The sequence below is a fragment of the Symphalangus syndactylus genome, chromosome 3 (genome assembly GCF_028878055.3).
Source record: "Symphalangus syndactylus isolate Jambi chromosome 3, NHGRI_mSymSyn1-v2.1_pri, whole genome shotgun sequence".
In the NCBI taxonomy this organism is placed as follows: domain Eukaryota; kingdom Metazoa; phylum Chordata; class Mammalia; order Primates; family Hylobatidae; genus Symphalangus; species Symphalangus syndactylus.
In genome coordinates, this window is record NC_072425.2 from 135,280,908 (window position 1) to 135,304,365 (window position 23,458).

The window sequence follows — 23,458 nt, forward strand, 5'->3', positions numbered from 1 at the left end:
AAGGGTGCAAAGAAGTTTATTGACTATGATGCAGTAAAGATATCAAGAGTTACAATATCTGTGCATATGGCCCAACAGTGCCTACCCTCCTACAAAACAAAAACAAAAACAAAAAAAGGCAGTGAGGTGCAGCAGTTAACAGCCCAACACTGGAGTCAAAGGAATGGAGCTGCCTCTTCTGGCAGCAAAGTTTCAAGTTGTGCAATTAAATAATAGTCTTGGTCCGCTCCTTGTGAGTCTTCTTACAGTTTCCCTTTAGAACCATAACTGAGTGACTTAGTAGAACATTCATATTCAGGATGTGGCCTCCAGAAGTGTTGTTTTGTTTTGTTTTGAACAAAGATGTGCTACCTTCTCTCTTGAAGCACCAGTGCTGGGTTCAGGAGCTACAGAGGACTAAGATGTTCCCCAAGTAGCCTGAAGTAACAGGTCACATGGAAAACACAAAGCAATTGGTAAGTTCACATTTTGTAATCGAATTAAGAGCGTAATGCATAAAACTTAAGGTCACAACCACAAGTAAAAACTTCAGCAGCTAAAGAAAAATTCTGGAAGGCTTTTAACCCCTTCTGAACTAAGTTCCCTTTCTAAACGAGGCTGGTTTCCATGGCTGTGACAAGAGCTCATGGGGTAGCAAAAAGAGAGAGAGAATAGCACCTTAGAAGTTACTCAAAAAAGAGGTGAAACAAATAAGTAAACAAAAAAAGCCACTTTATCTTCCTTTCATCCTTAAAGAAGGCAGGTGTCTGTACACTGCTTTGTGATCCTTCAAAGAATAAAAAGCTGTAACCCAAATCTCAGTATAAGGGATGAAGAAGGAAAATGATAGCAGCTGATGACTGGGATGTGACCACAAACCCATAAAGTAAACTAAATTATCAATGTACTCCCTTACCACGAAGGACTCCATTCAGTCATTTAAAAAGCAAGGGACTAGTTCAAATCATGATTAAGGCTATAAAAGAACATGGCTGAGTATTCACAGAGCACCAATTACCTCAAGTTTAGACTAGGGGTCAATCTACAAACATACCACCCTGCATTAATCTTCACAACACACCTGCAAGGACATTACAAGAAGGCCCAGCCAAAACTGGTTCCTCATTTAATGGGATGTGGCTTTCAGTAGGTTCCTGTAACACCATCTCTTTCTTGGAGAAATGAGGACCTGCAAAATAGTCCCCCGCACAATTAGATCTCCATCTTCAAATCTCTGAGAGCCCAAGTTATTTACTCTCATTGCTCAAGTTGCTTTCCTCTCTCTATTGAGGTGTCAGAAATGGTCACGTTAGATTGGCCTCAGACAACCACAAATTTAACAAGCAGCCCCAAAGTACCGTGAGGTTTAACCACTGAAAATGTAAACTGCCGGTCCTGTCTTTGCCTCTTCTACTTCCTCGCGTGACCAGAGTCAAATCACAATGTCCTTCAACTAACAAGATTCGATAATCTGTGGACTAGGTTAATAGAAGAGGCCAGGCCAAATCTATGATACAGATCTAACAACCCAAATTTTTTAAATTAACTCTTCAAAAAAAAAAAAAAAGAAATTGAGAGGGAGAAAAGTGATTTTTAAACTAACATATACAGTCTAAAGTGCTGTAATATGGAAACTTCCTGAACCACCTAATGAAAAACATGAAAAGGGATCAACCTGTTGAAACAATAGAGACAGGTGAGGGGATAATTTTTGTCTCTCATAATTGAGAAGTAAATCCAATCACTATTACAGAGGACTATTTATATATTGCACCATCCATCTTTACTGATATGCTATACATATGCCTCAATGGCTTATAAAAAATCCTATGTAAATTAACATTTGAAACAAGTTGTCATAGCAGAATGGAGTAACCTGCTATAAGGCACTGAGAGAATACAAAGGAGAAGTATGTCATGCACAATCTCACTTCCTCATCTCAAATATTATGTAAAAACTGCTTGCAAATACCATAGTTTACTCATAGTTGGCACATTTTAGAAATCAACAAAGTTTTGAAAAACAATACAAGTGAAAAGATGATTTAATTGCAAAGAACTCCTGAAATACTCCATAAGCCCCCCCACTAAAAACCTGTAAAGAGTTTTTCTTGCCTCTGACCTGAAAAGTCAAGAAGAAAAGTTGTAGTTATAAGAAAATAAAATAACAGGCCAAGCGCAGTGGCTCACACCTGTAGTCCCAACACTTTGAGAGGCCGAGGCGGGTGGATCATGAGGTCAGGAGATTGAGACCATCCTGGCCAAAATGGTGAAACCCCATCTCTACTAAAAATACAAAAATTAGCTGGGTGTGGTGGCGCATGCCTGTAATCCCAGCTACTCGAGAGGCTGAGGCATGAGAATTGCTTGAACCCAGGAGGCAGAGGTTGCAGTGAGCCAAGATCACGCCACTGCACTCCAGCCTGGCGACAGAGTGAGACTCTGCCTCAAAAAAAAAGCAAGAAAGAAAATAACAAAGACTGCTTAGCCCAAATTGTACCAGCAAGACTAAAGAAAATAATTTTTCTACTTCATGATTCCTTGCCTTAACTGTAAATTGATGACACTGTATTTAATACTTAAAAACCCAGTCAAAGCAAACCAATGACTTGATCCTACCAACTCGAAGGAAACTAAGGGTATACACCCTAAGTTAACCAAACACAACTGAGGTTGAGGTCATTAAACCGGTAAGTATATGCCCTATACTAACTCACAGCTGAAAGTGTACACGGAGCAAAAAACAAAGAATACCTATCCCAAGCGAATATTTTGTCTGGTGACACATCAGGAAGCCACAAGCTCCACTTCATTTAAAAAATTATTTGGGCATCAGCAGTGTGGCAAACATTTAGAATTCTCCTTCAAACAGTTGGAAGAAAACATGTAATACATTCCAGAGCAAAGACGAATCAAAGAGTATCTTTTTGCTCAGGAAAAGAATTTCTTCATTCAATTACAGCATAATTTATTGAAAGGGGAAGTCATGAGTCTCTTATGAGAGTTCTTGAACAGTTTATAAATACAACAAGAACATTTATTCAATAAATAAGTGCTTCCTAAAGTCTTTACTGATAATCTCCAGGATTGTCCATCACTATGGTCCAGGCCAGCTCCACTTTCTCTGACAGGCTTTAGCTGCCAGAGGAATGGGATGTTTCCTGTTTTTAGGTGACTCTTCTTATGTCATACAGACTTTCATCAATATGTCTCTTCATAGTCTGAATCCTGGAGGGAGAAAAACAGCAGGTGTGAAACACAATTCCAGAGTTGGAATTTAGGCAAAGACCACATGTTAGGATCCTCCAAATGGAACCTGGCTTGGGGAGACAACCACAGTGAAATACCACTGACCCAATACACCTAAATTCCCATGGAGCTTCACAGGACCTCAATATAATTGGTGTCTATTGGGCTAATTTCTGCTTTGAAGCCCTAGTGGTTTCCTTTCCCTTGGTGAATATTTTTTAAAACCTCAGCACACAAGAAAAGATGCCCGTCTACCGCACCCTTTCTTAGCAAAACAAGTGTCAGTGGAATCACCCCAGCAAACCTCTCCTCTCTTGCAGAAATGTGCAAAATTGTGGTTAGGAATTTAGACTAAGTGTCAGTCTACCACTGAGTTCCACCTCTTGTGGCTGTGTGACCTTGGATAAAGTTATTAACTTCTCTAAGCCTCAGTTTCCTCATCTGTAAAATGGGGATAATAAAAATACACCTCATAGAACTGTTATGAGAATTGAATGAGGCAATATATGTAAATTACTTAGCCCTGCCTGGCACTTCATAAGCACTCATTCAAGACTAGCTCCTGTTGCCATTACTATTATTCATACTCATATTCATTACTTCTAACTTCAAGTGGGCCATTAGCACTATCTGGCATACTGCATTTCTCTAGTCTATTTATTCTCCTTGATGACTATTTTATACCCTTCCCTCTTTCCCCAAACTTCCAACACCTCCTCTTCCCATCATTCTCAGCTGACGGCCTTGCTTTCTCCCATGATTGGGACTAGAGAAGCAATCAGTAGGGAATTTCCACAAGCTCCATCACATGTGGCCACTCATCTACATCTGGACCCATCTATTTGGCCTTCCCTGTTGTTCTTATACGCTCTCCCTGTCTTACTTTATCTAAGGTCAACATCTCCAGTTCACTTATGCACTAGATCCTGGTATTACCCCAGCAATCCTTTCCTCTCTCTCTTGCAGCATCAATTTTTTTCCTTCTCTACTACATAATTCCCATCTGCATATAAATGTGTTCATTTTCTCCCATTTTAAAAAGAAAAGCCACCAGTGACACTGCCCTCCACGTATTGCCTGTCTCTCTGCATCCCTTCACAGCACAACTCCTTGAAAGAGTTGTTTATACCCACTGCCTCCAATGCATCTTTATACCCACTGCCTCCAATGCATCAAGAAAGATGCAATCTTTCTTGACCCCACCCCAGACGAGTTTTCATTCCCACTATTCCACTGAAGCTCCTTTTGCCAAGGTCACCAATGACCTCCATATTCCCAAATCATCCAATAATCAATTATCAGCTCTCATTTTACTTCACCTGACTCCACAGCAAATGACACAGTTGATCACTCTCTTTTCCTGGAAATACTTCTTCACTTGACTCCCAGGATACCAAAGTCTTCTGGTTTTCTTCCTACCTCACTAGCCGCTCTTTCTTAGCCTCTTTACTAATAATTCCTCTTCATCTCCCCATCCTAGAAATCTTGGAGGGCCCAGGCTCCGTCCTCTGACCCCTTCCCTATCTACATTCACTTCTCTGGAGGAAATGTCTGTATCAGTCTCTATCTGCTAATGGCTCCTAAATCTCTATCTCCCATCTAGACCTCTCTTCTCAACTCCACACCCACAACTGCCTACTCCACATCTCCCCTTGGAAGTTTCATAAGTATTTCAAACTTAATATGTCCAAACCCAACTTCTGTTCTTCCTCCTAAAATTTGATTCACCCACAGACTTCCACATATTAGCAAATGGTAACTCTATTCCACCAGTTGCTCAAGTCAAGAATCTCGGAACTATCATTGAGTCCTCTCATTTTTTTCATATATAAATGCAAAAGCAGTAAATCCTTCTGGCATTACCTTCAAACTGTAATCACAATACAACCACTCCTCACCACCTCCACCACCACCCCCCTAGTCCAAACTACCAGCATCTTCAGCTACCTGGATTAATGCAAATGCCTCCTACTTGGACTCTCTGATTCTGTCATTGTTCATTACCACCCATTCTCAACACAAAAGCCAGAGTAATACTTTTTAAACAGACATCAGTTGATAGTACTTCTCTTCCCAAACCCTCCAATGGATTCCATTTCATTGAGTAGAAGTCCAGGTCATTAAAATCATCTATAAGGTTCGGTAAGATCTATCTGCTGTGTTACTTCTCTGATGTCAACAAATACTATTCTTTGCCTTGCTGTCTTCATTTCTGCCATACTGCCCCCTTGCTACTCCAAGAATATGCCAATCATGGCCCCTCCTCAGAGCCTTTGAACGAGTCATTTCTTCTGCCTGAAATGCTCCTCCACAATAGCCATATGGCTTGCTTCTCTTAGGTGTTTGCTCAAGTATCTTCTCACTGAGGTTGTCCCTAACGTATTTAATGTCACACTCCCTATCCAGCCAACCCATTCCCCTTTTCTGCTTTTTTTCTCCATATCATTAAGTACCATCTCATATACTATATATTTTACTTATTTTTAAAAACCTTTTGAGTATTTGTACCCCAATTCAACAGAGTCTTAAAGGATGAGAAAGTTTTCCAGGCAAAGAACATTCAGTTCTTGGAGGGTAGGAATTTTTGTCAGTTTTGTTCACTGCTGGTTCCTAAGCACCTAGAACAGTACACATGGCACGTGACAGATGCTAAACAAATCCCTGTTGAATGGATTAATATCCGAAATGTGGATAATAACCGTATGAACATTAACTTATTTTGCATTCTTAAAAATATCCGAGCCTCCAAAGGTTGGTATTAGGTCCTCTGCACTGGCATCACCAACCTTTCTCTCATCTTTCCTATGATACTCAAGTGCATGAGACAAAGAGAAACAAAAAACACTGCAATTAGTCATCAAGCCAAGTGTGAGTTTGGCAATAAGTAAACAGGAGGCAATGACAGGTATGTATCATATGAGATCAGAAGTTCTTTGTGACCCGTTTTCAACTGCACCACATCAGACAGTCTTCCCTCCTGCTAGGATCCTAGGACACCCACCCCAGCCTCCTAATTGGACTCTGATTCTGTCATTAGTCACAGTGAGTACTCAAAGCAGGAGGGATGACAGCCTTTTGACATTTAAATCAAAACTTGGGCCTTCCAGGGTGGTATTTCTTATTGATAAAAGACATCAAGTTACCTAAAAGGTTATATCACCCTAACTCCCTGAAAAATACTGCGGCTCAGTAGAAAAGTTAAATTCAGGGTCGGGTCCAGCCAGTCGAAGTCTCCTAGTATGAATTCAGTGGCATAGGACACTCCTCTTTTGGGATTTTCTGTCAGTCAGCAGAAACTACTCTATGTGGCCCCCTTCCCTAACCTAAGACCACTGCTCTATGCCCATGAGACAGGAAACAAAATCTTGGTTAGAATTGGTAGGGGTCCCCTGAGTCCAAAATGCTTTGGGGGAAGATGCTGGTTCATATCTTGCTTGGACCTACCTGCATATCCTCTGCTGCCTCTGAGGGCATAGGATGGATCCTCTTAGGTAAGGAGGAAAGTGGGACATCAACAGTAAGCAGAAGGAATGGCATGCACTTACCAGGCACTCAGCGCAATGGACGCAAAGCCTCGCCATGCACGCCTCTTCCTCCTCCTGATCAGTGCTATAAAAAGAGGACAAACCAAATCTGAATCACCACTATCCTCAACACAGTAGAGCAGTTGAAACTACAGGTGTTGAAATCAGACAGGTCTGGTTTTAGATTCCAGTTCTTCCACTCACTAGCTGGGTGACTGGGCAAATTGTTTAAGCCCCAGAAGTCTGTTTCCTCATCTATAAAATGCACATATTGGCCAGGCGCAGTGGCTCATGCCTGTAATCCCAGCACTTTGGGAGGATGAGGTGGGTGGATCACCTGAAGTCAGGAGTTCGAGACCAGCCTGGCCAACATGACGAAACCCCGTCTCTACTAAAAATGCAAAAATTAGCTGGGCGTTGTGGCGCACACCTGTAATCCCACTTACTCAGGAGGCTAAGGTGGGGAATCACTTGAACCCAGAAGGCGGAGGTTGCAGTGAGCCAAGATTACACCACTGCACTCCAGCCTGGGCGATAGAGTGAGTGAGACTCCCATCTCAAAAAACAAACAAACAAAAAAATGCACATATTACCACCCACCCTTAAAGCATAGTTGTTAGGAATAAACAAAAAATAAATACATGTGAAACACATACCATAGTGCCTGGCACATAATAAATGCTCAATAAATTATCACTCACTCAGAAGTGTACTGAGCACTGACAAAGTCTGAGCATTGTGCTAGCCTAGAGGTAAAAAGATAAATAAAACTTGAGCCTGTGAAGAGCTCATGATGGGGGTGAGAGACCTGTTAAAACTTAACAAATATGTTATAATGCAGTGTGATAAGTGTTTTAATAGAGTTAACGTCAAACTGCTGCAGCAGCAAAGAGTGAGGAGTGACTAATTGTCCCCTGAGGACTCAGGGAAACTCAAGAGAAGGGGCTATTTCAGCTGGGTCTTGGAGGATAAGAAAGAGTTTCCAGGCAAACAAAAGAAGGAAAGAGGGCATGCCCAGCAAGACAAAAAGAGGGGTCTTAGAGGATGAGAAAGAGTTAGGAAAAATATATGAATGAAGTATAGTATGTTAGGATACATAAATAAGTTCATGGCAGCTGGGACGTGGGGAGATGTCAGGGAACAATGTGACTTAGAGTAAAATCATAAGGGGTTTTGGATACCATGCTTAGAAATAGACATTAGCATTTTTACCAAGAGTTCTTTGTCTTTTTTGAGCCACAGATTCCTTGGAAAGGGCACAGGGTGCTCTCTTATCATTAAATAAATGCGCACACACACACACACACACACACAGAGAGAGAGAGAGAGAGAGAGAGAATTTTGGACCTTCTCAATGTAAGACTCCCCTCCCCTGACATAGATAATGGAGAAAGGGGGTTTTACATAGATTTTGGTTTTGATTTCCTTTTACTACATTTATTTTTAGGGAATATACTAGATCATGCCTGCTCACTGGCAGAATGATGTTTAATAAATCTTTTTAATAACCACGATCCATGTAGCCCCTCCCTTCAGAACACATGCTGACCAAGAATAGATCTCGCTTATTGAAATCGCTTTTGCCCTCCACAGCTATTCTTAAAGCCTCTCTCATTGCTCAGGCATTTTCTGTCAGGAGACATCATCAGCTCAGAGCCAAATACAAGGAGAAGGAAAAATAATTGACCAGGAATTGAAAGAATGAAACATCGACTTCAGAATCCATTCAGACCATGGCACTGTACAATCTGATTTCCAAAGCAGAAGACTAGGACCATAGATCAACTCCCCCATCTCTCTCCAAATTAATATTCACACACGTCACTTTCAACCTTCCTTTTGGCACCCCTTAGCAGAACTATTCTCTTCGAAAAGAAAGTTCACCCGCAGAACTAAACTCGGTCCAGAAGAAAGGAAGGTGTGGATGTGGGGGTCTGGGTAGGGCGCTAAGGAGGAAACAGCTTTGCTGCCCAGGGCTCCTGCGGGACTTACTCATCGGAAACCTCAATAGACGACTTCTTATAGCCAGACCTGCTCCTCTTCTTCAGCCCAGCAGCCTTCCTCCCCATTCTCACCAGCAGCAGAGCAACCACCACGGCTGAGGGCACAAAGACAAGGATGGAAAGAAGGGCCACGGAGGAAAGCATGGTGCCAAAACCTAGAGGTGGAGAAAGAGAAGGTAAAAGACAGGGACATGCAAATATGCCTCCTGCGACATGAGCAACTAGGTTCTACTTTTGCTCTTATATTTCTTCTGATTACAAAAGTAATAAATCATTGTGTGAAAGGTAGAAAATACACAAAAGTACAACGAAGAATAAAAATGTACCCATAATCCCACTACCTAGGAAGAACACTTTGGTATCTACCCATTTAATCTTCTTCTAGGGGTATCGGGTATGGGGTGCATGGGGGCATATATATTTTTAAGTATGGATCATATATTACATATTATTTTTAACCTCCTTTTTTACTTATAATATGATAAATATTTAACAATTCCTTCCAGATGTGATGTGTAACGACTGCATAGCATTCTATCATATTGAATAATTTATAGAACTAATCCTCTAATGCTGGACATTGAAGTTGTCTTGAATTCTTAGAATCTACAGGTCACATTAGGATGGCCAGGCTTATACATAAATCTTCATCTTTAGCCCTAATTCCTTAAGATAAAATTTACAATGGAATTACTAGATCAAAGGGCCTATACTTTTAAGGCACCTAATTCATACTACCAAACTGCCTTCCAGCAAAACTGTATCATTTTCTTCTTCTGCCAGCAGTATGAATGTGCTCATCTTTGAAACCTACAAGTTATTACCTTTAAAAGAAAAGATAAAAGAAAGAGAGAGAGAGAAAGCAAGAAAGAGAAAGAGAAGGAAGAAATGAGAGAGGGAGAGAGGAAGGGAAGGAGAAAAGGAAGGGAAGATGAGAAGGAAGAAGGAAGGAAGGGAGGGAGAGAAGGAGGAAAAGAGCAAGGGAGAGAAACTTGAAAAAGACTTGAGAAATGATGACAAATCTATAATGATCCATAATGTACCTCTAAATCTTTGGCTCAAATCCAATTAAGGACTAGAATGACCACTTAATTGTCATCAGGGAATAACGTAGGAAAAAAAAATCAGTCCTTAATCTACTCTTCTCCTGTTTCACACGAAAGGGAAACTACTGTTCTTTGCAGTGTAAAAGAAAAGCACTACCTCTCATCGTTAGAGGGGGTACCCTTTCAAGACACAGGCAAGAACACTATGTCATAACTGGGAGTATGAACATGCTAGGAAAACTGGAATGACTTCTATTTCACAGAGATAACAACCCTATATTTACTCAGGGGTTTTCCATGCATTCCACAAGAACTTTGGTCACCTGAAGTTAAAATTAAAAAAAGGATCATGGAGAAACTATGACAACATTTGGAGAGAAAATTCGGTTTTCAAAATAAAGATTAAAAATTCACCCCAACATACATATTGGGATGGCAGAAAAATTACTTCTACTCAAGATTTAATGACCCAACTGGCTTACAAAGATAGACAGCTTTGTTTATCATCGAGCTCTCCAGAAAGCACCACAGCAGTCACAGAGCACTGCAGAAGAAGGTTGGTGGCAATGAGCTTACCCCTTTCTGTGACTGTTAGCTCTGTCATGGGAATATTATGGTGCACATCTGGGGGATTCTTCACAGCACAGCTGAATGTCCCATTGTCCTTTATGGTAGGGTTGCTTATACTTATAGATGCATCCCCTTTGTATACATTTCCAACCCAGGAAATCCGATCCCGAAATGTGCCTGCTGTGGTTGGGTACTGGAAAGACTGATAATGAAATATCTAAGAAAGCAACACCATGAGAGAAAAAGTTAACTTGGAAAATGCAATGAAAATATAAAGCTCAGTAGGTCCAAAATAAAATACAACTGTATAATGGTGGTTTTTTTTTTTTCAGTTGGGCAACTTTTTATGCTTTTTTAACCTCCATCCTATAGGTTAATAAAACTGATCAGAAAAAGGCCCAATGAGAGACTTCTGGGATCCTAACCCTTGAATCTCTTCTAAATTCTCCCTAGAACCCTAAAGTAATAGTTCTCAACCAGAGGCAATTTCACCCTCCAAGAGATATCGGCAATATCTGAAGACATTTTCGATTGTCACAACTGGGGAGATGCTACTGGCATCTAGTGGGTAGAGGCCGGGAATGCTACTAAACATCCCACAATGCACAGGACAGCACCCATAACAAAGAATTATCTGGCTCAAAATGTCAACAGTGCCAAAGTTGGGAAACTTTGTTCTAAAGTAGCATCTCATATTTGAATAGCACTCTATAGTTTGCAAATAATTTCCACACATTTACTCATGGAGTCTCACAACTACACTGAACCACATGAGGCAGGTATAATTATTCCAAATGTATAAAAAGTGAAACAGGCTGGGCATGGTGGCTCACGCCTGTAATTCCAGCACTTTGGGAGGCCGAGGTGAGCACATCACTTGAACTCAGGAGTTCAGGACCAGCCTGGCCAACATGGTGAAACCCCATCTCTACTAAAAATACAAAAATTAGCCGGGTGTGGTGGCATACACCTATAATCCCAGCTATTTGGGAGGCTGAGACACAAAAATTGCTTGAACCCAGGAGGCGGAGATTGCAGTGAGCAGAGATTGTGCCACTGCACTCCAGCCTGGGCAACAGAGCTAGACTCCGCCTCAAAAAAAAAAAAAAAAAAAGGAAAGAAAGAAAGAAAACAAAGCCAAACCAAAGACTAAGTGAGTTGCTCTAAGGTATACAACTAGTAAGTGACAAAAAGGAGATTTTTGCTTATTCTCAAAATCACAAGGAAGTTGTAATATAATTCAGCCTCTCTCAAGTTATCTATCTTGACAATTAATATAATCCCTAAGTCTAATACCTGATAAGTACTCAATGAATATATGTTGAATTAAAACAATGCTGCCTAGGACTTGATCAGACACTTCATCACCAAAAGCCTAATTATCAGACACTTATCAAAAGCCTTGATTAGACACTTCATCACCAAAAGCTAATTATACCTGGGGCAGGCCAGGCAGGTATTACAATACAATATGACTTATGCAATATGGCTTATGCAAAATACAGGCTTTCCTCTTTCTTTGTTACTTGGTACCTTCCCATTTAGGAACCTGGGTGTTTACAACTACTGAACTGCCCAATTTTGAAAAGCAACTTCCCAGAAAAGATGCTGACTCACTTATTTGTTCATTTGTTCGTGCATTTATTCAACAAATATTTGGTGCAGACCTCTAATGTGCTAGGCATTGTTAAGCAAAAGGATATGGCGGGAGCCACGCAGGCATAGTCCCTACTCTCACGGAACTTACATATAAGTGATAAAGACAGATAATGAGAAATAATAAGTGTGTTGAACATTTCAAACGGGGAGGTAAAGAATCCCTACCACTAATTATCAGCATCAGTGTAAAAGAGTTTGAAACTCCTTATTGACAAAACACGGCCCACTGTGTATCCTCGAGATTAGTGTAGCCCGTAAATTCAACGTTAAGTTCATGAAACTTACATCCTTGCTAATTGATTAATCTGACAGAATCCTGATTGACTAACCCCATGACTGCAACATCATGTTATGTAACTTTAATTCCAACTTGTATGAGTTTGCTGATTTTTCTGACCAGCCTCGCAGAGAGCAGCACTAGAAGACAGCTGCTGTTTCTGACCCAGGAAGCTCCCCATTGCTTGCTGTGTCCTACTTTTGGCCAAGGAGGCAGAGCCAAATAAGGCCAGCCACAGTTTCCTGACCACTCAGAATCAAGTGAACTATTTCAAGTCTGAAAAAAAAGTGGGAGGGGAGCATGAATACAGCCTAGCTTCTTTCACTGGAGCCCCTACCTAGCCTCAAGCTATGTGGCATTCTATAATGGCTCCTAACACAGAATGCAAAGCTTATGTATACATGAAAGTCAAAGAGGACATTTTTCCAGTGAAGGAAATGGGATAAATAAATTAACAATACTTTAAAAAATACAATCTTCCATACAGCTATGACATTCACATTCTTGAATAACATCTATCCTCAGCTAAGGATACTGCTGGAAGCTTAAAGAGAAAAAAATTTTATAGCATTTTAATCTTCAATTAGACACCTACAATGAAACTTGGACCATAAATGTGTTTTATATGTGTGACTAATATACCTCAATAAGGTATATTGCTTCCAATATTGCAAGACCATCTGTCACCAACATCTGTCACCAACACGAGGTGCCACCATTTCCTTCATAGGCAGCCATATAAATCAATGCAGATGTTTATACACTGGGAGAAAGCACCAACATAACTCCACAAAGCGCAAATATGCAAACAGATACACCCATTGAGACAACTTAATACGACAGAAAATGAGCAGCCTTAACAGAAAGGATGTCTGTGACTGGACCTATAGAATTTTTCTATTCAATAGTCCTGAAGGTACCCCTTTTAGTACATTAAATCTGAAAATGAAGCTATGAAATAGTGCAAAAAGAAACAATAAAGAGGAAACAAAATTAAACCACATTTCCTCTGAATTTCTGACAGCTTTTTTCCTGCAGCTTATTTACAGAATTCTTACGTGGGGCCCTGTGTGACGAAATGAATGTCATATAGGATAAAAGTTCATCTATCTCTATTAAAGTAGAAGCCCATCTTCTACTCTAAGATGAAATGGCCTCAGGCATGCCTATGATTTGCAGTAAAACAATTCCAAAACTGTTGACCAAAGGAACGTTCCAAAAAAGTACACACTTACTGATACTGTGCGGCTGCTGCTGGGAGGGCGATATGTCCAGTCTATAGTAAGCTTGTCAGTGACATCTGAAGTTGACTTGAAAGTGCATTTCAACTTGATCTTTTCTCCAACATAACCTCGGACATGGGCATCTGCATGAATCTCCAAGCAAAGGACCATATAAACACCTAATCAAAGCAAACCCAAACACTTAAAATGCATTCATGTGGGTGGAATATACAGATGTGAGTGAACAATTATTTTTAGAGCCCTCATTAAAAAGCCAGAGCAATAAATATTAACAACTATCTTCTCAGGCAAGCCCACAAGGGACAAGGAGTTGATATCTGCATTAATCAAAGATAGTATTTTTCAATCACTTTCTAATCTTAAATCACAACTGAATGCTTGTGTAAAAATTTAAAATCTGGTCACAGCAGCGTTTTCCCAAATACAGGCTTGTGGTTCAATTAAGTACAAACAATGGGTCTGCCCATGGTTGGCTAAAAGGCAACATCACCCATCCCCTTCCATCCCCGCCGCAGACACACACACACACACACACACACACACACACACACACACACACTCTGGGAATATGGCAGCTTTTGTGGTCTAAGGGACTTACCCCAAGTATAGCATGGTTGCATCATGAAGCTACCATTGCCTCATCAACAGCAAAATGAGAATAGGAAGTAAGAATGGAGAATTTATTTCAAATAATTTTCTAAAACTGCCCCCAAGGTACTATCTAGTTTTTCCCTTTTTCTTAAAGCTGGCTGAGGAATCACACATCCACTAAAAGTAAATCATGGGGAAGAAAACAGAATAGGTGAATGCATTCTAGCAAGTAAAAATAAGGTACCATTTTAAAACCTACTAGAGACTTATTTCTTCCAAAACCACTCATTTATCCAACTCTGACACTTCATCTCCCTGAAAAGGGCTGGCACTTTGTTCTAACCAGTTCCTTCTGCTTTCAGAGAACAAAAACTTATCTTTCCCTACAGAGGCATATTTTAGGAAACGACATTGCCAGTACTTTGTTCTTCCTGCTTCCTTATCTACCTCAAGAAGCCATGAATCTTCTGGTGGCCAAGATAAACAGAGCAGCAAGATTTCAGAAAAGTGCAAACCCACACGCTGTCCTGAAAATCAGCAGTGCTTCTGGTACAGGCAGAATGGTGTAGTGATTGAGCACACAGGCCACGGCTCCTATGCCAGAGGGTCTGGGTTCAAATCCCGGCCCTGTCACCTGCTGGCTCTGCAGCCTTAGCAAGTTACTGTACTTCTTCAGTCTTCTCACCCTCGTGGGAATGATAATAACAGTACTTACCTCAGAAGGCCACTGCGAGGGTTAAAAGAGTTAAAACACATACAACACTAAGAAGCCTACCCAAACCAGAGTAAGTGCTCAATGCATGTTAGACAGTGTCATTGTCATTATTGCCACCTCTTCAGTCCTGCCCACACACTCTCAACCTTTCCTGTCACAGTTATGAGTCATCAGTTCCACTGCCTTTACCTCTGCCAGCTTTGAATCATTTTTCTTGCTCCTCTCTAGACAATCCAGTCTGTTGACATTCCTTTTAAAAGGAGGAGACCAAAACTGAACCCACTAACAAGAACTCATAAGAATCTGACCCATCCCAAAGATGAAGATTACTTCTGGTCTGCCTAGGGCACCCTTTCTGACTTTGCCATGCTAAACCTGTCCTGCCTTCTGTGCCTTTGCAAATGCTGTCACTCTGCTGGAAAGCTTTTATCCCTCAGTCCCCACTCTCTTAGGCCCTCAATCCTGACCCATCACTGTAAGAAAATCCTTATTCATCACTCAAGATCTAGCTCTAAAAACTGGAAGGTGGAAATGAATGGACAATCTACACTCTCCCCATGTCCATTCCTTTATCCTAAAACATAAGTATAATACAGAGATTTAAAATACAGATTTAGAATTAGCCAGACCTGGACTTGAGTTCTAGCTCAGCTACTTTCTGGTTGTGAGACTGTGATCTCGGTTACCTAACCAGTTCAAGCTTCAATGTCTTCCCTTGGAAAATGTGAATAATAACAAGATCTACTTCACTGGATCACTCTGAAGAGCCACTACAATCAAAAAAGATAATTTGTGATTATGATCATGTTCATTTCACAACATGAAATGCTTGGCACAGCATCTGGAATAATAACTTTAATAAACATTAGCTATTATTATTAAAATGAACACCACACATATTCAAAAACTTTCAATAATTTCCTATTGGACTACAAAATAAAATTCAAACAGTGGCAATCTAGCCCCAAACTTCTGTCACTGCATCCCATCTACCTTCCCAATCCCTTCATCATTACTTGAATGTCCTGCCATGTCCCACATGTACTGTGTCCTTTCATGCCACTGAGCTTCTCTTTGAAAAGGTCTCTGTCTGAAAGGCTCTCCCCACCTCTAATAATCCTGCCTGGGTTGTTCCCCACCACACCACATCCCAACATTCACACACCTTCAAATTCCAGCTCAAATATCGGCCCCCTTTGCAGTGCCTTCCCAAATTCCCTGATGCGGTTCATCGCCCTTTCTCCTCTTAACACTAGGTACGTAAACCTGCACAGGCACAGATGCCATCGATTGCACCTAGTTACAAAGGCTATTCCTCTATTAAATGTCAGCACCTTCAGGGCAAAAATTCAGAGGGAGGGGAGCAGGCAGAGGGACACTGAGAGAAACAGGTGGACAGGTCACCAGAAATTCTAGTATAGGAACAAAGCATGCTTGTAAATCACCCACTTTATTCCTATCACCTTTTTTATAGTACATTCAATACTCTTAACTCCCCTACGCTCCTGTCTTTCCATTGGACCCTTTCAGAAAAAGCTCAGCTCTAGACGACCACAACTAGACTGGGCTAGTATACCCTGAACAAGAAAAATCACACAACTGGACAATTACCATAAGAAATGCATGAATATCTCCCACAGCTGAGTCCTCAGCGAGGCCTGGCAAACCTTTAACTGGCCTTGCTTAGCTTCCCATTCCATGATTCCTCAAGCCCTTGTCATTCTCCCTTCGTCCTCCATGCAACCTCGAAACCCCTCATTCTCAGAAGAAAATGTTACCTCTTACATCGTCATGAAACTTGAGGCCATATAAACGGCCCAGGCACACACATTCCTGCATCTGCTCCCATCCTTACTTCCAACCTGAAAGAATGTGGTGTCCCTTTTCCTATGCGAGGCCAGGTCCTCTGCTCTGCCTGGATTCATCCCCTCCATTCCCCGCTTTAGCAGAAAAACCTCTCTAGGCCAGGCGTGGTGGCTCATGCCTATAATCCCAGCACTTTGGGAGGCCGAGGCAGGCGGATCACATGAGGCCAGGAGTTCAAGAGTAGCCGGGGCAACATGGCAAAACCCTGTCTCTACTAAAAATACAAAAGAAATTAGCCGGGCATGGTGGCACATGCCTGTAGTCCCAGCTACTCAGGAGGCTGAGGCAGGAGAATCGCTTGAACCTGGGAAGCAGAGGTTGCAGTGAGCTGAGATCACACCACTGCACTCCAGCCTGGGTGACTGAACGAGACTCTGTATCAAAAAACAATCAAACAACAAAAAAACCTTTCTACTACCTTCAACCCCTCCCTTTCAGACTCTAAATACACAGGTTTCTCCCATCCTTAAAAACAAATAGCAATTTTAAAAAATCTTTCCTTAACGCTGTAATATTACTCTAGTTACCAACTACTGCCCTTTCTCTCCTTTCTAAGCCAAGTTTGTGAAAGAGTGGTCTACACTTGAGGTCTCCATTTCCTCCTTCCCATTCACTTATGGACTTTATAGTACAACTGAACTCCACTACCACTTCTGGTAAAAGGCATCATTCTTAAAATTGTAAAATCCGAGGGATAAAAACTCTAGTAGACACCTTTCTATACTTATTTTACTGGATCCTCTACCAGTAACTCCCTGCTCCTTGAACTTCTCTATCCCAAAGCTTGCATGACAATGCTCTCATTCATTCACTCGTTCTTCAAACATACATTTATTGAGCATCTGTTTTGTGCCATCCTCTGGGTTTGGAATTAAATGTAAGCAAAATAAATACACTCGCTTGTATACTTGAAATACGGTAGAAGTTTGATACATTAATTAAATAATCATAAAGACAAATGCGTAATTAACAAACTTGGATAACTACTATGAAGGAAGGAAAAAGAAAGTGGTTATGGGTACGGCCCCTGTTACGATGGGGGAGAGGAGAGTGGTTAATGAAAGCTTCCCTGGAAGTTACTCTTGAGCTAAGATCTGAAGAAAAAGGTAACAAGGTGAGGAGAGGGAGGGCATTCTAGGCAGAGGACACAACACACGCAAAGGTCCTGCACCAGGAAGGAGGTCAGTCAGTCAAGGAGCTGAAAAGAAGGAGCATGACTGCAACACAAAAAACACGAAAGGGAGAGAATATAGAATGAGATGTGGCTGGGAGGTAAACAAAAACCAGACCAGGCAGGACCTCACAGATTTCGGTCCTCAACCTTAGTGTAATAGGAAGCCATGGAAAGTACTTAACTGTGGAACTGGGCAAGAAGAGACCTGATGAAATTTGCATTCTTAAAAGATCACTTTAGGCCGGGCACGGTGGCTCACGCCTGTAATCCCACCACTTTGGGAGGCCAATGTGGGCGGATCACGAGGTCAGGAGATCAAGACCATCCTGGCTAACTCAGTGAAACCCCGTCTCTACTAAAAACACAAAAAATTAGCCGGGCGTGGTGGCGGGTGCCTGTAATCCCAGCTACTCAGGAGGCTGAGGTAGGAGAATGGCGTGAACCTGGGAGGCGGAGCTTGCAGTGAGCCGAGATCACACCACTGCACTCCAGCCTGGGCGACAGAGCAAGACCCCATCTCAAAAAAAGAAAAAAAAAAAGATCACTTTAGAGAAGACACAAGGAATCAAGAGTGAATATGGGGAAATTCAGCATGTTGGCAGGCCGAGGCGGGTGGATCATCTGAAGTCAGGAGTTCGAGACCAGCCTGGCCAACATGGTGAAACCCCGTCTCTACTAAAAATGAAAAATTAGCCAGGCATGGTGGTGGGAGGCGGAGGTTGCGGTGAGCCGAGATTGTACCACTGCACTCCAGCCTGGGCAACAGAGCAAGACTTCGTCTCTTAAAGAAAGAAAGAAGAAAGTGAACGAGTGAATATGGGGAAATTACTGAGGAGGCTACTACGATAGTCAATTAAGAAAGAAGGGAAGTTTGAACTAAGTATGGCTGTGGAATGTTAGGGAAAGGGAGGTATCAAGGATGACTCCCAGGTTTCTGACTTGCTGATGTCATTCACTGAGACAGGAAGACTAGAAAAGTACTAGGCTTGGCAGGGGAACAGGGGTTTGATTCTGGATGCATTTAAGGTGCCTCTGAGATACCCAAGGGATAATGTCAAGGGAGCAGTTGGTTTAGGGCAAAGGTGAGCAAATTATGGCTCATGAGCTAAATGGAAGCAAATGGATCTAGTGGAAAGGGAACAAACTAAAAATAACTAGCAACTGACCTCACTGCTAGCTCTGGGTGTGACCAGATTGGCCTAAATCAATTATGACATCCAGTGGTCTTTTGGTAAACAGCTAAAAAAAATTTACAATGTCTTTTAAAATAAAGTTTTATTAGAACACAGCCATGTTCATTTGTTGATGTATTATCTGTGGCTGCATTTTTTGCAGAATTGAATAGTTGCCACCAGAGACCATGTAGCCCACAAAGTCTAAAACACTCTCTGGCCCTTTACAGAAAATGTTTGCCAACCCTTGGTTTAGAACAAAGAGATATGGGTTACAATTTAAGATCACAATCTCTTTAGTTTCCCTCCAACCAACTCCACCACTGACTGCGTTACACATACACACACGTACTCATTCTCTCTCTGTCTCCCCACATCTCTGACAGTACATATCAAATATATAAGGCGGTTCTTTTCTTAACCATCCTTTAAACACTGGTGTTCCTTAGAGCTCCAGCCTGAATATACAGTCATTCAACATGTTCTCCTTGGACAATCCTATTCACTTGTAGATTTAACAACCACTAATAGGATAATGATTTCCCAATCTATATTACTAGCCATGACCTGCCTCTGAGTGTTCAAGTGTTACCAGACATATTCTCTTGAATATCACCCCCACAGGACCTCAAGTCGAACATAGTAAACATTTGTTTGTTGCCAGCTCAACATCCATTTCCCCTGATCTCCTAATAATACCCTTTTTTTTTTTTTTTTTGATACCTACCTTTTCCCACATATCCTATGAGCTAGGAGGAAGATGACACTATCAGTCAGGATCCAGGCAGGAAATGGAAGACACAATCAGCTGAGGTTGTGAAAAGTGTATGGGCCACTTTTCTTTTCTTTTCTTTTTTTTTGAAACAGGGCATCACTCTGTTGCTCAGGCTACAGTGCAGTGGCGCAATCTCAGTTCATTGCAACCTCTGCCTCCCAGATTCAAGTGATCCTCCCACCTCAGCCTCCCAAATAGCTGAGACAACAGGCATGTGCCACCACACCTGGCTAATTTTTCGTATTTTTGGTAGAGATGGGGTTTCGCCATGTTGCCTAGGCTGGACTCAAACTCCTGAACTCAGGCAATCCTCCCACCTCAACCTCCCAAAGTGCTGGTAAGAGTGGGAGCTGTGGGCAACCTGACAGGGGCTGTTGTTAGAGGGATACAGGTACTACAGATCATGGCACCAAGAGAGGGAGGGAGCAGGAAATAAATATCCTTATCTCTCTCCTGCCCTCCAATCTCCTGCCAATGCCTCCCATTGGCCAAATCTAACTGGAAACCAGAGGAAGAGAGCCTGAATGATGTACTCTATACAGTCAGCTTTCCAAAGAGTAGAGTAAAGAATGAGTCTGGTGGGAGGGGAGAAAACTAAGAGTAAACAGCAACTGACTTTACTGCCAGCTAAGGCTGACTCAGATTTACCTAAACCAATCATTACATCTAGTGGTGTCCTGGTAAACAGCAAAACATTTTTACAAAAAATAAAAAGTGCAGATACATAGGGTTGGACAATTTCTGTGGTGCAAATACTCCTACCATGGTCAATTTCAAGCTACACAGGTTAAGTCCCTAATGCTGACATAGGAAGAGGTGTATTAATACTTAATTGGCTCTTGAGAGCCAATCACATCCTCCCAATCATAAAGATAGGTTTTGGGTCAATATGTGATCTAAGATAATCCAATCAAAACGAGTTTCAGAAAACCTGCTTGGAAAGTTATTTAATGCCCCCCACCCCGAGCCCGCCTTGTTTATTTTTTGTTTTTTTGAGATGGGGTCTCACTGTGTTGCCCAGGCTGGTCTTGAATTCCTTGGCTCAAGTGATCCTCCCATCTTGGCCTCCCAAAGTGCTGCGATTACAGTCATGAGCCACCTCGCCTGGTCCTCCATGCCTCGTTTATGCTCCTCTCTACGTCTAATATTTTCTTCACTCCCTATCTCTAACAAACTTATTCCTCTTTCAAGATTTAACTTCACCTCCAGGAAATCTTTCCTTTATTCTCATGCCAGATCAAAGCATCTCTCTCCATCCTCATGGTTTCTAATGCATTTCCCTCTTAGTATCAGACTCTAAAATCATCTGTTGACTTATGTCTCCTCCAATTGATCCTGAGCCCACCAAAACAGAGCCTAGCATATTGTGGATGTTTAGTAATATTTATTCAACTAGACCAAACCAACAGTTTCCTCCTTTTTTTTTTTTTAAGACGGAGTCTCACTCTGTCGCCCAGGCTGGAGTGCAGTGGCGCGATCTTGGCTCACTGCATCCTCCATCTCCCGGGTTCAAATGATTCTTCTGTATTTTTAGTAGAGACAGGGTTTCACCATATTGGCCAGGATGGTCTTGAACTCCTGACCTCGTGATCCACCCACCTCGGCCTCCCAAAGTGCTGGGATTACAGGCGTGAGCCACCGCGCCCAGCCCAGTTCCCTTTTTATAAAACAAAAATTATTACAAAATAAGCATTAAAATTACACATTCTGGTTACTAAATTATAGTAAATTTTGGTTACTAAACCAAATTTTGTTTGCTAAATTATAGTAAGTACACCATCAATAAACCCACCTACCTACCAATTTTTTCCTTGTTAATATATCTGATCTCCATATTTATGAGCATGATTTTGCCACAAAGTTATAAACATTTAAAGTCACTTTGTTGAAATCTAAATACTGGATATGTGGGGTCTTCAATGTATAGTTAAAGAAAAATAATAGTTTATCCATGGATGAACTAAAATTCAGGCCTGGTGAAAAAAAAAACAACTCTAAATGACGATAATTTTGTACAGCCTTATATAAAACTCTGAGAACTAGAAGAAATTATTAACTTTTTTCTTTTTCTTGATTTTTTTGGTTCTAATTCACTTGTTTATTTTAGGGGAGGAAGACTTTGGTATGGAGCAAAGAAATACCAAAACTACTTTAAATGGAATAAAACCAACTTTATTCTTTTTTTCCCCCGTACTGGTAGATAAAGCAAACTTTATAAGTGGACTATTGAAAGAAAAGTGCCTTTTAAAAGTGTTTAGTTTCCCAGTGTCCTTCCAAGCTTAAGATACAGAAGCATTTGTTCAAAGGATAGAAAACATCTAAAAGTTTAGGCTCAAGATCAATCTTTACAGACTGATATTTTCAGTTTGTTTTTTGTTTGTTTGTTTTTTTGAGACAGAGTCTCGCTCTGTCACACACGCTGGAGTGCAGTGGTGTGATCTCGCTCACTGCATCCATGGATGAACTAAACTATTCTATACTGTTAGACATCAGGGTGTTGACTCCTTTTTGGGGAGAAAGGATAATGACTGGAAAGAAGAACAAAAGAAGGCTTTTGGAATGCAAGGAACATTTTATATATCCTGATTTGGGTGCTAGTTACCCATGTGTGTTCAGTTTCTTAAAATTCATTGATCTGTATAGGCTTATGACATGTGTACTTTTCTCTACATATATATACTGAAATTAAAAAATGTTTTAAAACCAATAGATGTAAGATAGTTTGTCTCTTCCACTCATAAAAAAAAAAAATACCAATCCAACATTAATTCACTCAGAAATGTCCATCCCAGGCCTAATGCCTTTATCTCTTCATCGGAGCAGAAAAGCATTCTTGCCAGGTAAAAACAGCCAACTATAGAAATACTCATAATAATTAACAAAAACTTTTTAGTCTGGGGAAAAAAAAACAAGAAAATCACTTTTTAACATAAGCAATTTTACACATGAAAGAATTGAATGTGTCAATAAAGCCCCCAATCTTGTATGCCCCATTTTCTAAAATATAAATCTACTGATATTTTATTCATATTGCACACCTAAGTAAAAGAGAGAAAAGTTTAAGAAACCTAGGTCCCCTAGTCTACCATTTCTAAATACTTAGATAACTGATAAAGCAGGACCAGACTTATAACTTAAGGAGAATTCAAATAATCTAATAATTTAAGTGGTCTTATCTTTGAAAACAAAAGGCAAATAAACACTGACTTGAAACCAAACTCAACCACATAAGATTTAAAACACCAAACAAATGGATGAACCTTGAAAACATGCAAAGTGAAAAAAGCCAGTCACCAAAAGCACATATTGTGTAATTCCATTTACTTTATTTTTATTTATTTATTTATTTATTTATTTATTTATTTTTTGAGGCAGGGTCTTACTCCATCGCCCAGGCTGAAGTGCAGTGGTGCAATCCCAGGTCACTGCAACTCCGACCTCCCAGGTTCAAGTGATTCTTCTGCCTCAGCCTCTCAAGAATCTGGGATAACAGGGGCATGCCACCACACCCAGCTAATTTTTTTTTTTTTTTTGCATTTTTTGGTAGAGATGGGGTTTTACCATGTTGGCCAGGCTGGTCTCAAACTTCTGACCTCAAATGATCCACCCACCTC

General features: G+C 41.0%; 1 protein-coding gene across 3 annotated transcripts in view; it reads right to left on the reverse strand.

The window, feature by feature from the left end:
• The window catches only part of MPZL3 (myelin protein zero like 3), a 26,612-nt gene continuing 3,154 nt past the window's right edge, over positions 1–23,458 (reverse strand). The window contains exons 2-7 of one of the 3 annotated variants that reach the window (XR_010120109.1): positions 13,543–13,709; positions 10,378–10,588; positions 8,745–8,910; positions 6,774–6,837; positions 2,734–3,207; positions 1–1,168 (exon numbers count right to left, since the gene is read on the reverse strand). Coding sequence is in view for 2 of the 3 variants with exons in the window: in XM_055273342.2 (XP_055129317.1) it covers positions 3,181–3,207; positions 6,774–6,837; positions 8,745–8,910; positions 10,378–10,588; positions 13,543–13,709 (635 nt within the window). In the remaining variant the exon portion in view is untranslated. Of the gene's footprint in view, positions 3,208–6,773; positions 6,838–8,744; positions 8,911–10,377; positions 10,589–13,542; positions 13,710–23,458 lie in introns of all 3 variants that reach the window. The other 2 variants (XM_055273343.2, XM_055273342.2) reach the window with 2 other exon arrangements.